The sequence below is a fragment of the Bombus impatiens genome, unplaced genomic scaffold, assembly GCF_000188095.3.
Source record: "Bombus impatiens unplaced genomic scaffold, BIMP_2.2 scf_0487, whole genome shotgun sequence".
Taxonomy (NCBI): domain Eukaryota; kingdom Metazoa; phylum Arthropoda; class Insecta; order Hymenoptera; family Apidae; genus Bombus; species Bombus impatiens.
Window position 1 is genome coordinate 307,527 of NT_176906.1, and position 15,179 is coordinate 322,705.

General features: G+C 39.4%; 1 protein-coding gene across 1 annotated transcript in view; it reads left to right on the forward strand.

Moving 5' to 3' along the window:
• Window positions 1-5: 5 nt before the first annotated feature.
• LOC100742909 overlaps window positions 6-15,179 on the forward strand; it is a gene marked incomplete at its 5' end in the record, with an annotated part of 31,254 nt that continues 16,080 nt past the window's right edge. The window contains 1 exon segment of the mRNA XM_024368860.2: window positions 6-273. Coding sequence (XP_024224628.1) covers window positions 6-273 — 268 coding nt within the window.

The window sequence follows — 15,179 nt, forward strand, 5'->3', positions numbered from 1 at the left end:
GGCGCCCGCCCTGGCCGTTTAACAGCCTGAGCAGCACCGCCTCAAGGTACATCGGGCAGCACACCACCACAATCGCCGCCACCACGTCCCCGTTGACACCGACGGCGGCTACGACGACTATCACGTCGACGACGCCACTGACGACGACGCTTGTACCGGCGCCGTCCGCCTCCCAAGGCTCAACGACCTCCTCGTCTGCGCGAGTGTCGCCGCAGCCGCCACCCTTGACGCCGCCCCAGTATCCTGCGCCTCCACGGCCCCCTAGTCGAAACGGTGAGTTTGAACTTTCAATATTTATCCAACATGAATTTACTTTCTACCGTCATTCGATCGTTATTTTTATTACGGGAATTTTAATCAACCTATTAATCGGAGAAAACGAATCAAGTCATCACGCTCTCGAGTCGATTCTCTTGGATATACTTTCTTCGTCCCTATTCCTCTATGATTTTAGGTGCCATTTCATTTCGATGTAGTTCTGGTAAATCTGGTTAAGGAATGAATCAGTTATTCTAGCGCGCCTTTTCTAACCTTGAAAAATATCTCAAGCTCTCGAGTAAAATATGAAAATGTGCGATTACTTGTTTCAATCCTATGTTAAACACTTCCTCATAACACTAAAAATCCGTTTTATTTGCTAAAATAAAAGCAAGATTGAGGTAGAAATATTGGAGGATCGTAGTAGGGTTAACATGCTTAACCCAACCTTTTTCGTTCCTGAACGAATCGTTAATCGAAAGGAATCGATCCTAAAGAAACTCTGTAGGCTGTTGTTGCTCGTTTCTTTCTCATTGGGGATTCACTCTTGGAACCTAATATAAGGGAGACCTAGTCAAACGAATCTACCAAAACTTTTATGGTTTCTATGTAATATGCGGTATACTGTACACCTTTTAGGGTTATTCCACGTTTGTTTAGAAAATATAACATTCATAGCTCCGATATATAGCTAGCTGGGTTGCTAGCGAGGTCGCACGATTTCTTCGTAGCAATTTCATCGACGATCGGAGCGAGCGAGCGTGACTCGCCGCGGATTGAGTCACATTACGCTTTCATAGAAGCCAGCCAGAAGGTACGGGCCGAGTAGTGAATGAAATTTACTGGTGTAGAAAGTTTGCGAGAAAGTAGCCGCCACCTTTCCGTTCGTAACGCCCGACACATTTTACGTAGCCGTGTTTCCTCCTCGAGCATTCGGCTTCGTGTGCTCGTTGTTTTCCTCCCGTCGATGGGAATGCTGACCTCGTAGGCGGGTCGCGTATGCTTTCATGGAAAGTATTCGTTTATTCTATCTATGAATGCACTGGGTGTAAATGGTATTTGATGGATTTTCCAGTCGTATTTTCTGGTGGCTCAGTATCTTTCTCGGATAAATTTGTATAATGAAATGTCGAAAGGGAGGACAGACGTATCGAGTGACACGTGTAAAATGCTAAAATAAAAATCTGACTCCAAGTAAACATCGGCCTTTATCTCGCGTTATCTATACTGAAGTTGATTCGCATTCGTTAACCTATGTTAACTGAATACCCTTTATCTTCTTTCCTGATTATTATACACCTCTATGAGCTACGATTTCATATTTTTATTTTATATTCTGCGAATGAATTTAAAAAGCGAATTTATTTGGTTCATATATATCCGTGTATGATTTATCAAAGATAGCGCCGATTGAAAACTTGCAGACTGTAATTGAATTAGTCTTATTGCTAGTTTCCTCTCTCTTGGAACGGAATACGATCGGAGTACGAGCGCATGCGCAATGCCGCGCATTCACACCAACACATAGCCGCGTCATTCGCTTCGAATGGCAATAGAAATGAATGCCACTCGGTTTGACGTACCTGGCGCGCATGCGCCCGCGTGTCTGCGTCAACGTTTCACGTAAGTTTCTCGCGTATAAATACGTATGCCGATTTATCGGGTGCTCAAAGAATCTCGCGTGGAATATTACTAAACACCTTCGGTGAGTCGCACTTCCGGTTGAATGATTAGTTTTCCAAGAAATTCGGAAACAGTAATAATCGCAAATAGTAACAATCATCGACGCGTACATTGAAGTCGTGAATCGCGCCCGAGATTAGGTTTGATATCTGGAAAGGCTCGATCGAACGGCTTAGTCAGAACACTGGGATATAAGATCTGACACGTAACATTTGATATTCGATCGTAGATTAGATATCTCCGATATTCATCGAGTGGGTAGTGTCATTTCACTTGGAAGTGTGCAGCTGCGAGTAAAACCAACGTTAAATTTACGATTTCATGATTCGATCGAAAGTTTCTCCGTTGAAATCGAAACCTATTGATCGATTTGAGTTTGATGACGGAAAATCGATGAATAAGTGTCTGTCATCTGTGTAATTTTACTGTAAAGTTTTACTGGACTTGAAATATGTAGTATATAGAGATAAAGGTGTGTGCTAGAGACTTTCAGGCCAACTTGTAGAGGCAGTTTGCACGGCAACTTGCGAGGCAAGATATCGGCACGCTCACGCGCATCGTGACACAGATATACACGTAAACGAATACTCAGACACAGACATGCACACACACATAGTAGTGTCGGTCTGGCATGAATGAAACCGTGATTTCCACGCATGGCGCATAGGTAGCTGACTCGTCTGGCGCTATACTCGACTCATCGATGAGAAAGATTAATACGCTGTATCTGCGACAGGGATATAGAAACTAATTTCGTCTCGTTTTTCTTTCGTTCCGTTTTCATTCAGTTGGTTACGAATCGATAAGATTTCTCATTCAGGAACTTTTGAATGACAACTAGTAGTTCGTACAGTGTCGTAATAATCTGTTTGTAAGTCTGTAGAGTTTCAAACTCGTCGGATATATTTAACATTTTTTATCGGAAAATAAATTTACGAGTATGTTCACACATACTATTTTTTGTATAGGTTTATGTTTAAAAAAAGGCATCGATCAGGCGTATTCACCTTTCGATGTCGCCTCTAAATTATTGCCTTGCATCTCTGTGATTAATCGTAACTGGTAAACGAATGTACGAGTAGATCGGTGAAAAATGTATTTTTTTGGCGTTTAGCCATCGTTTCCAACGTTCTCCACGAAGGGCTCTCTTATTATTCCGCTCGCGTTTGTCATTCCCTCGAAAGGGACAAGACGAAGTCGATGACGCAAAACGCGACGCAGAACGTGATTTTCCGATATTCTCGAACCACTGCGTCGCTTGCTGAATAATTCGAAGTACGTTCAAGATACGCGACAAAGATATTCATTATATCTCGAAAATGCTCCCCGTCCTCGGAAAACATTGAAGCTGAAGCTTTATCTTTAGGAACTATGTTAGACCAAACAACGATTTATCACAATAAAAATGAAACAACAAAAAAGGAAGGGATATCGAACAAATTCTTGGAATTTCCTTTAATTAGCCGTGATGTTAAAACACAGAATTCGATAACGTAAATTGATTAAGAAAAAGCTTATGAATGAGATATTGCATTAATATAACGTTAAACCTTAATGGATTAAGATACCATTAGATCCCAGGAAATTGATACTAAACGATAATTTAATCGAATGTTGGTAGAAAATCGAGTCAATTTTGTGATGAAGCCGATGGAAACGCAAGTTCTCTGATTCTTGATACGTTAGTTAACGATGTATTAATATGTACTATGTATATGACATGGTTATGTATACGCCAGAGATTTGGTTTGACATTCGTATTTCAGTGTTTGTAACACACACTACGTTCACGTTTAATCACATCCTATAGTAACTTTGAACCCAGAACGCACGATTGGTGGAAGGTGCGTTTCGAGCTACCGTTTATTATGTAATGTGGCGCAACTTCGCAATAAATGCGGTGTGGTAACACTTTGCAAATGCACTTGATGATCTTCGCGCAAAGACGCCACGTCCTTGAGTGACATGTGTCCGGAATAATGAATCGAAGGAATATGAACAAAGTCATAAAAGGAGTGGTTGGTGTTGCACGTCCTCGCGCGTTTGCACGTGCGTCTTTAAACTCATCAACGAGTCATTTAAATTATGCACAGATCGTATCCTTCGTCTTTCGACGTCGGATATAACGTCTTCGTATATCGATCGAAGACAGTACGATGTAGGAGTTTCGTGATCGATGAGAAATTAATTCGACATTGAGATCCTATAGACAACTTCTGGTTTTACATAAGAACAAGAAAAAGTATTTTAAAAACGAGACTCTATCTATACATACATTCAGGAAAAAAAAGATCCGTCGATGTGTTTTGCACCAGACACGGGTGAGGGAGGGAGGCATTGTGAAAGTTTCCATTCCAAAGCCACCGTTCCGCGTAACGTTGACGATGTTGCTTGCATTCCACGCGTTTCGACGTCGTTCGTGACGAATCGGCACGTCAACTTCCAAGCGAACTACGCCTGCAAAATTTCCGCAAATGCATTTCCATATAATAGGCACATGATATTTCCATATAGTACCATAACAAATCAAAATCGATTCTAAACGAAGCGCTTATTTCATTAGGCTTTGTTCCAATGTATATACGTGTTGGTATCCCGTTGAGCAATATTCATAATATGTTGACGGTCGAGTCAACGTTTTCGATGCAGAGACGCCAAGCCTGTCGGCCTATCCTACTCTTGCAATAGTCTACAATCTAGAGTCATACTCGAATCTTTAACAAAGGGTATGATTCAAACGTTCGAGCCTGATTCAATTCTCCTCTCGATTAATGCTGTCTATACTTGCGTGTATTCTAAATGACATGCTAGCCGAGACAAAAGAGATGCTTGTTTAGAGATTTTCCAAGAAAATTCTTACAAATCATTTTGCAATGTAGAAGCATACGTTTCTAAAATATTTGGCGAGGTGAAAATTTCCTTATATGTACTTCGATTTCGCGAAAGCGCGCATTTCTTCGATCGGAATGCTGAACGCTTGGGTCACGTCCTTTGCTGAAGTAAGATTCTCTCCTCTCTTCGTAATACAAGAACACCGCCGCTATCTTCATGTTTGCCAACCCCGTTATCTCTCGTTCCTCCGTCTTTGATCTCCTTTCCCGCTCTCTCGCATCTTTTTCATTTCCTCCTCCTCGCACTTTCTCTCTCTCTCTCTCTCTCTCTCCCTCCCTCCCTCCCTCCCTCTCATTGCTACTCTACCCTCCCTGTTCGTCACCGTTTCATCAACTCGCTCCTGCTCGCCTGCTTTTGCACAAGCACTGAACGCAATCTACGATCATCGTTATGTGCTGTCGCGTCATATCCGGTCTAGCTGATCGCTCGCCTTCTCCCCGTTCGTTGTTCTTATTGCTCCTCTTTTCGGCCTTCTCGATGGGTCGTTGGTTCTTCGGACCGATCTACATGTCTGCTTCTTCCGACGAGCATTCGATTCTTTCTCTTCTTTAACACCATAGCCACAAAATTTTTTAATTTAATAATTTAGTTAGACTCCTGCCTGAGTATGTTATGCATAGTTAATTAAAATCAAAGTAGAGTATATAAAGTATGTAAGTATGCGTAATCGCGTTTCTATCTTAATAAGAGAAAATATTGATATCGTTAAGAACACTTGCAGGTTTTTGGTAATCGCAAAAATAAAAGATCTGATACCAGTGCTGTCGATTGATTTGGCAGTTCTAGTACTTGGGTGATTTATGAAACTCGTTGCATTGCAGAGTACTCTGAATGAATCTTCGAAATATGTGTTTAGTTGAATGAAGTTGCTATGAAATTGTTATCTCAGCTGATTCAGTATGCTTCGGTACGCTTGGACTCGACGTTTCTGAAATTACCAAAACAACGACCGATTGTGGTAGATTAAAAAGCGCACTAGGGTGCAATTTCATGCATAATTTTCTTTGATAATAGCTTTGTAAATAGTAACAATTGATCTCGTTATATTAACCACCTTCGTATGATTCTTATTGTAGCAAATAATGCCCAATTGTATAAATAATGGCTTATTGTAGTAAAATAATGCCTAAACTGATATTCAGAATAACGTTCCCATCGTATTCGCTGTGGATGAAGTTGAAAGTCTCCTGCTTTCTCCGTCGGTGTATCGAAAATTATAGTAGCCGCAGTGGATTCAAGGGGGAGGACTGATGTAGTTTATTGCCACGAAGGTATCGTGTGTCGCGATCAGCTCACGGAGATTGACCGGAAGTCGCAGGGACGAAGATACGAGGCAGGCTGCTTAATTGGCGACTAGAGTATTCGATTCGATTCAGGGTTCAACGAATTGGCCTCTCGGCGAATTAATTTATTGTCACTGCCACGGGGCCAACGTTATGATACACGGATGCATGGACTTTTATTGCGACCACGAATTATACGCGCATAAACCGACCGTAAATGATCGGTTACGTAATACCGCCATAAAATAACATTTACAGCTCGTCAATTTCTACCTACGTTACCGATTTCTACTTCGTTCGAATATTATTCGCATTCCCTGCGTGTATCGTATAAATATGCGTGTATGCGTAAGCTTGTTAAGTTAGGGCGTGATTGCCACGCTGCATTACGATCCTTCCCTGGTATAGGTGTTTAAAATTCATTAAGTAAATCTATCGAGTAAATATAAAGTTTGCGGATAATATAATAGGAGCCTGTATCGTGGTAACCATGCTACTACCCCTTCAATTTTCAGTAATTAGACTACATTCATTTATTCATTTTTATGGTTTATTAATTACTAACTAACGATCGAAATCTCTGTTTAGATATTCTATTTGCATTTAATTGCATTTAATTCGTGGAATTGGAAAGATGCAAGTGTGTACAAAATACAGATGCTACGTAGGAGTATGTAAAATATCCGAAGCAAATATTTAAATTCCATTATTATGATTGAAACAGATCTTTATTTAGATTTCATTCTCGTTATTAAATATTTTATCTAAAAATCATTATTGTTATTTTATTTTGTTATATTACGTACATTCGGTACATTTTCTTATTCTTAGATTTCTATTCGATTGCCATAAATATATAAACGAGTTTTATACGATACGTGTTTCATTATTGTTCGATCAGATCGACGATAATCCTCGTATTCGTACCTCGGACTTCAAACATTTGAGAAGAAGTCCGAGTTTCGAAAGAATCTTTCCGTGGTCTGCACTCCTCTCTATCGGTCTGATCCAAATGGTCGCGTCCCTCTATCGTATAGAACGGCGTGCCCTTATCTCAAAGACGCTCTTACGAATTAGCACGATACATGCGGCAGATCATTATGACAGCCGTGTACAAACCGGAGTCGAGATGCGCTGTCGAGTTAGAGTTAAGAAGCAAGCATTTCAATTTACCCGTATTTCTTCTCTTTTCTTTTCATTTTCGAACTTACACGTAAATTAAACGTTAAGACAAGGAAAATGAAAATATCTTCCTATATCAATCTTTTGATACTACTTTGTATGTTCTTTCTTTGCAACTATGTTCAATTAGATAAACACGAGAATTATCGTATTTCCGTAAGCTTTATTTCAATTATTACTCTATTCGATACGACTCGATGTCGAGTGATTTGTCTAATGATGAGGATAGGAAGGATAAATAGGTAAATAGATCGTTCGAAAAATTCATAGCACTGCTGACAATTTAATGTAATCTTCTGTTACATGCTTGACGAGATTTCAGTTCAATAAAATGATCACAGAAAACTTTCTATCATCTTTGTTCTTCTTCATACGGTTTAACACACGTAATCAGTATTTCTTAACAGATTGTATAATATAACTTCACTTGAAAGGTAAAAGACACGGGAAACTTGAAATATTTCAACGAATATTAAAGAACGTCGGATACATCTTAAAAGAAGTAGTTTCAAACTATTTGAAATGATCGTGAGGTAACTTGACTGCTTTGTACGAAATTCTACTTCAACGGAGTAACAAGTGTTCATCTCGAATGCCTATAAAATTCTAACGCAGCAGATGCATGGCCGGTTTCTAAAACTGGACATCGCAAAATATTTAGGGCAATCTATTTCACTTTACGAACTATTATTAGTTGCTTGAAAATTCACCCTCCCGAAATAAATGGCCATCCTCTCTCTCTCTCTCTCTCTCTCTCTCTCTTTCCCTCTCCGTCTCCCTCTCTCTTTTCATCCGCGTCTCTCCCTTTCACCGTTTTATGTGGCTAGGTCTCGCTCCTACGCCCGACTGTTCTTTGACTTTTCTCTTCGGCCGTCCTTGAAAGGAAGGGAACGTTGACCCTCACGAGAACGTCCATCTGTCCGTCCACCGATCCGTTCGTACGTACGTTCGTCCGAACGTAGTTTCATTCAGAATGCGATGCCAACAAGATCGACGTTGATATATACTGGATGAGGAATGATGTTGCAGAACAGGGAACAACACTAACATTGTTGAACCACCGCCTTTGCTTTTTTTTTCCTCTGATCCTTCTCGTATACCGTTCCCTAGGTAGCTTCGTCGACTACGTGGACATCACCGTGACACGAATAATCTCCACACCGGTCGGGAAAACATTCGATTCGATATTAATCTGCTATCGATAATCCAGTCACAGTAAGCCAGCGCTAGCTGTCATCCTAGATACATGGGTCCACGCAATCGAAACGATCGTGAACCTTGTTCGATCCTTCTGCTACCTTGTTTCTATATTTTCTTTGGCTCGTTCGGAATAGCAATTTGCTATTTGCGTTGTGGAAATCGTATGGAATCTCGCTAGAGTATTTGATAGTACAGTTCGTTGGAAGTAACGCAGCATAGATATTCTATTTCTGAATATCATTTAGTGAAATTTCGCCAATCAAGTTACAAGTTATCAGCTTGATAAGTACTTCAGCGTAATATATAGTAACGAAGAAGATTAAATTTTAGAAATTATAAACTATCTATAGAATTTTAAGTAAGAAATCTGCAAGCTGAAGCTTGCAATTTGTAAGTTTAATTATATTATTAACTGATGAATTACATCTTGTTCGCGAATGTTTATGGAAAACTCAAAGCTGCAAAGATGCACACAATTCGTATATCTAACATAATCTATAAAATTCACAAAGCGCAGCGCTATTTCTAATGCCTAATAATTAAAACGATATTGTACCCAAGTTCTTAGTTATATTTATAAAAATATGATTTTGCTCAAATAGCTGAAGTTCATCGATGAGACACGGTAGTTTCACGCAATTCAAAGTTTCCATCGTTTGGATATGAAAGATTTCGAGGACTCGAGCAACGAGATTCGTCGAAGGAAGAACGATTTTACTTACGATTTTGCGTAACAAACGCTTCGGTATTTGACAGAAACGATAACAAGATCCGCGATGCAGCCGAGCGCTGGCTCCCTTAACGAGAGGAATTCCTGCCGGTTGGATAAATATCGAGAGACGCATGTAGGCCGCGGCAATATGTTTACATACGTAAAACAGAGGTTTCCGGTGGAGTCAGGAGTCCGCACGTATACAATGCTTGCGTCGAAAATAGTTTTTCAACATACACGAGAGTCGGTAGTTTCACGACATGTGGTGGAGTGTGGGTCGCCACTATGTGGGCTTGTATTTATATACATATATGCAATATATGTGTGAATACGTAAACTTACGTATGTACGTGACTGCGTATTTGATATCCGGATTTTTCTTTCACCCTGTTGGGTAATCAGCCAGTCGTTTTCATCGAAAAATATTTAGCGTCTTCCTGGAATTTTTCACACGCACAAACGTTCGTCATATTTCCTTTCCGTTATTAATGTCGTATTTCGTCCGACCAGCCGTTGATATTCATTGTTTGACTCTTCTTAAGGGGTGTTGTTAGAACGTTGTTAACCCTTTCAGGCTTGCACGCGATATTGCATTTAAACAAGTTATAAGCCAACTAATATTGGCTTGTTGCACTTTATCTATAAAAGCGCTATGAAATGTATGTTCTTGTCATTAATAAATCGGCAAAAAGAGAATTTATCTCTCAGTTTAAAAAACGCTAGATTCTGAAAGGGTCGAGACTGGCTTCTTAATGAAAACTTATCTAAAAGTTCTCTTTGAAGATCACCGAAATTTTCAAACATTGTAGCCGATCTTACCGATCTTTGCGGCAAGAAGAGTCTTCCATCTAGAATAAAAAATCTCATAATTATTAATCAGATCATAGTTTTCTGATGACAATATTTGCTATCAAACCACTTATCAAACAATCGGAACGAGACAGAAAATCGAAGGCAACATCGGCAAGCAGTCGGCGAACGAGCGAGGCGGTATAAAATGGTGGTCGAAGACGCGATTCAAATATTTGCGTAGATTTTGCAAAGTGTGGAGCATTTATCAGAGATAAATATAAAACTTGGACGATAATATGGAAATATGGAAGATGTCTGGTATTAAATTCAGCTACGTCGAATCCAGTTACAGCAAGAGCTAAAGAACTAACGGCAGAGACAGCTTGATCGAATTAAATCAGATTTCCAAACACTTATGCACGGTGGCGTACTAGCGAACGAGGCTGTACGTATATAATGCAAAATAAACTTTTATGCAATATCTCGCAGGAAATTATTCAAATTCCCAAAAGCGCACCGTGGTAAATCTAATCTGAAACTTGCGTGAAAAATGATAAATTTCCACTACTGCGACAGTTTCGACGTTAACCATGAAGGCTGCTTACGTAATTGAAATTGATAACGCGATACAGCGAGAACGTAGGGAGAATAAGACGCGATAAGAAAGAAGATTCATCGGTGAATACAAAGAAGGTCTGACTAACTCTCGGGGATCTTCCGCAAGATCTACCCAGAGTGTGCAAAACGGTTGTCGAGTTCCCTTTCGTTGGCACGAAACTGCCCGAGTTTCGTGTCCCGGAGCCGCCTCGCGTTGGGCTCATTGACGCGCGAGACCATCGAAAATAGCGGAAAACGACAAAGTTTGTTCCCAAGGCTGGCGCGTAAAGCGACGAAGGCTCGCTGGAAGAAGAAAAGGAGGGGCGGTCGCGAACGACGACGACGACGACGACGACGACGACGACAACGACGATGACGACGACGACGACGACGACGACGGCAACGACGATGACGACGACGACGACAACGACGATGACGACGACAACGACAACGACGACGGCGATGGCGAGTGGGTGGTTGGGCGAAGATCCCGGCCATATGGTGTCCACATTCCATTTCTCGTGAGCCGACGATAGCTGTGTGTTTGCTCTCTTCTTCTGCCGACAGCCAGAGAACCTCCCGCTTCGCGAACATCTCTAATTCTACGCCTTCGATAGAAAAAGCATCTGTGCTTTCGTGTTAATCTCCTTTTCTCTTCATTTCTTTAGAAACAATTCAATTACAGTGACTCACGAAAGTATTCCTACCTTTAATAAACACCTTTTATGAATAGACATACTAGATTGTTTGGAAAATTTGATAAAGTTTGATTAGCGATAATTAAGAAAGATTTAGCTGGAGTTATATATTGTTCGATAGAAATTTAAGATCGAAACGCTATGAATATTTCGAATAACCCGATATTATGCATGGAATACAAAACGTGTCGGAATTTCGTTGGTACTGTAATGAGATAAGACTGTCATGGTTATATCGATAAAGTTTGAAACTAGAAATTCGAAATTAGAAAATATTTCGTTAAGATATGAAAAGTCGCAGATATATTCGCAGATATGAAAAGTATCTAAACAATAAATTGCTATTTATGTTCATAAGTTTCAACACCCAGTGAAACCATCTCTATCGATCATTATATGTTTAAGATGAGTGTTCATGCTGTACACTAATTTTTTACTAAATATACGTTTGTAGTAAATATAGATTTAGTAAGTTGCGCACATACCTTCAGATTGGTTTTAAATTTTCCCAACATGACCATGACAGTCTTGTCTCGTTACAGTATCAATGAAATTCCAACATGTTGCGTGTATAATGTACACACTGTACGCATGAAAGTTTATTATGGTAAGCGTGTACGATATTTCCATAAACTGCCGTATATTACCCTGTATCCTCGATATTTAGCTGTTTAACGCTTCCATATTATAAAACCAATTTTCTCGTCGATCGACTTTTAATCGAATTTCTGATACCGCATGATCGATTGTATATGTATGTATTATCCGGTGATAATTCAAAGGAAACAACGTGAATAAACTTTACGACATACTCGATACCCAAATAATGATCCATTAACTTTGGCAATCGTAAACGACTATTCACATCGCTCGATGAGTGATAAATTCCGGCCGGACATTAAATTCGTCGTACGTATATTACGCAGAGATATACTAATAATCTTAGCAGCTTTCTAATATACCTAATCGACGAGCCAAGAGGATCCTAAAATTAAAGGAAATACCGGAAGGTTATGCAAATGAGAATGAAAGAAACGATAATAATTTAACACTCGGTAGCGGGAAGCGCTTTGGCGAGTAGGTGATTGATTATCTTCCTCCAGCTATCGGATGTACTCGTAAGTTAATCACCGTCGTAAATCATGTAAGCTGGTGCTTTTTCTAAACACGATACCTTCCCTGAACGATTTTATTGCGCTTTAAATTTGAAACCGATGCCGGATAAAGGTAACAGACCGAGGCTGGTGTTGCAGGTATATATATCCTGTGCTTCGGAGGGAATAGCGCAAGGTGGCAGAAAAGCAAAGGACGGAAAGAAGGGATCGTAGCGATCCATTGTCTTCCCTTCTCTTCTCTTTCCCTTCTAAGCTCCCTCTTCTCCTTCCTCCCCTTCTCATCTTTTCTCTTCCTTTTCACATCGTTCGTTGGCTTTGTAAGAAAATGACTCGTTCCACAGGTTCCTCGAAATTTCTTTCTATAACACAGTGTCGCCGTAAACGATTCCTGGTTTATATACCTCTCGCAGAGGATAGGTCCTTGCACACAGAAACCTATTACGAATCGCGTTATAACGACCGCCGTTAATAAAAGTCAATTGTTTCATTCATTGGGATCCTGTTATTCTTTGCTGTGTCGATAATTCGCTTTCGAACTCGTTGGAAGCGTATAAAAGTGTATACAACTGTTGCTTGTTTCGAGTTGCTTTCTTATCCAGAAATTATTTATTGCGAGGATTTTGCTTTGCTAGGATCGGAAAATCGATTGGGACGATCACAGAGGTCGATAAGAATTGACGAAATCGAAAGACTCGTCTCGAAGTAAGATTTTTCTTATTGTCAATCTATTAGAGAATTATCTGAGCCGTTCGAAAGCCACACTGGTTCCGTCCATAAATGGAATAGTAGAGAAACTTAACGACGTTACGGCTTTTTAAAATTTACCTTGGTATTTACTATTATCATTTATGTCATCTTCTTGATACAAACGAATTTTATGCGAGCGAGTCATTTGTTCTTTAGATAAATGAACTTGTAGATGTAAGTGATTTGTTTCTTAGGCGTACGAACTTACGGAAATAAATCACGCGAGAATTAAAAGTTCATCGTGCACAACGAAATTAAGAAACTGAGAAAAGATGAAGTTGACCAGGGCTTGTTACGGGGATTCTATGTTTTGAAAACTGGAAGGTCAACCAATAGAGAGAAAAAGAGAAAATCTATATCAACTAGAAAAATTTGTTTCAAAGTAAAATACGTATTCATAGTTGGAAAAGAAGCATAACAATGCGAAGATCGTAGAAAGACATCATTCAAGTTTCTTTGAATTGGAAAAAGGAAAGTTTACAGAGTCTTTAGAGCAAAGTATCTCGCGTAGGTTTCAGGGGAAACCGGATACATCTGTCTCTGTAAACGGGGCTGGTTCCTCGTCGTCGAAACCTTCGTCAGAGTCCCGTCGTATTTTCAGGCTATTTCCTTTCGTAATCAATTTCGAAAGTGTTGTTCGACGCTCCCGTGGGCAAAGATCGGAGATAATCGAGTGGGAATGCCACCAGGGGGAATAAATAATCGGATACAGCGAGTTTGCCGGGCGACGCTTAAAAATATGCCAGCACTGAATCGCGGAGAGATGCTCTGGTGCATCTTGAATATACGAGTGTGTATGCACGCGGGCATGCATGCACGTTGCGTGGGTGCAGTCTGAAGGATATCCGGTGTCGCTCTCGCTCGTTCCTTTCTCTCTCTCTCTCTCTCACTCTCTCTCTCCCTCTCTTCCTATCTCTCCTTTTCTCACCTCTATCCCATTTCATCGTTTGCTCTTGTTCAAAATTTTGTTTCGCTTTTGTCGTTCGCTAATTATGTCGCTCTCAGTTGTTAATTTAAAAAATTTGCTATTTCACGGCGAAACGGATTTTATTGAGGTCGTTAGCTTATGAATAACGATCCATCGTTTGTGAAATTAGATTATGAATTTCTATGCATTTATTCATTAATAATTTATGTAAATTTATTTATTTATTTAATTTCTAACATATTTCTATGCAAAATCTATAGAATATTATATAATATATATACTATACATTAATTATTTATTATATATGTAATATTGTTCTATGTCTTATAATATTATTATTAATATAATAACATGTATTTATGTATTATGTAATATGGATATCTTATATTATGCAAAGGTACATAAAATATCAAAGGTAGAGTGGATAGCTTGCTCGTTACAATGTTTGGTGAATGAAAGCTCTATTTAGATTGTATTTCTTTAGTTTATAAACACGAATATTACAGAGAAACAACCTATCTGCACCTTTCTTACGTGTTACGAAGAAGCAATTTTAGAACTCGGTTCGTTGTCAATCAATAATGAAAACGCGATCAAAACTGCCTTTATATCTCGCTTTCGAGGTAAATACGTATTTCCCCATTTCCTTTAAAATTGTAAAGACAGCATTAAAATATTGCCGTCTTGATAATTATGGCTTCTATTTTCAAAAGATTTACATCTTTCAACTTAACATATTTTCGTTTTCAATTACATCGCATTAAAATTCTTCCGTCTAATCACGGAATGATATTAAAATCAGGAAATCAAGAAAAATATAATTTTCTCTCCGTAGTCGTCAAATGTGAATTTGCATAAATATCCGTAGTGTACTAATTACATACACATGTATTATATTGCTCTCGCTTGTTACGTCAATAAATTTGTTAGCTATCAGCAGGACAAACTTGACGAGAGCTGTCGTCCTAAAAAAAGAAAAAAAGAAAAAGAATAGAATAATTAGAAGAAACTTTGGAAAGTAAAGAATCATGAGGGTCATTTTGACTAGGCTTCTTGGGAATCGCGCGTATATTTATTGCGCTCGAGTCGGGA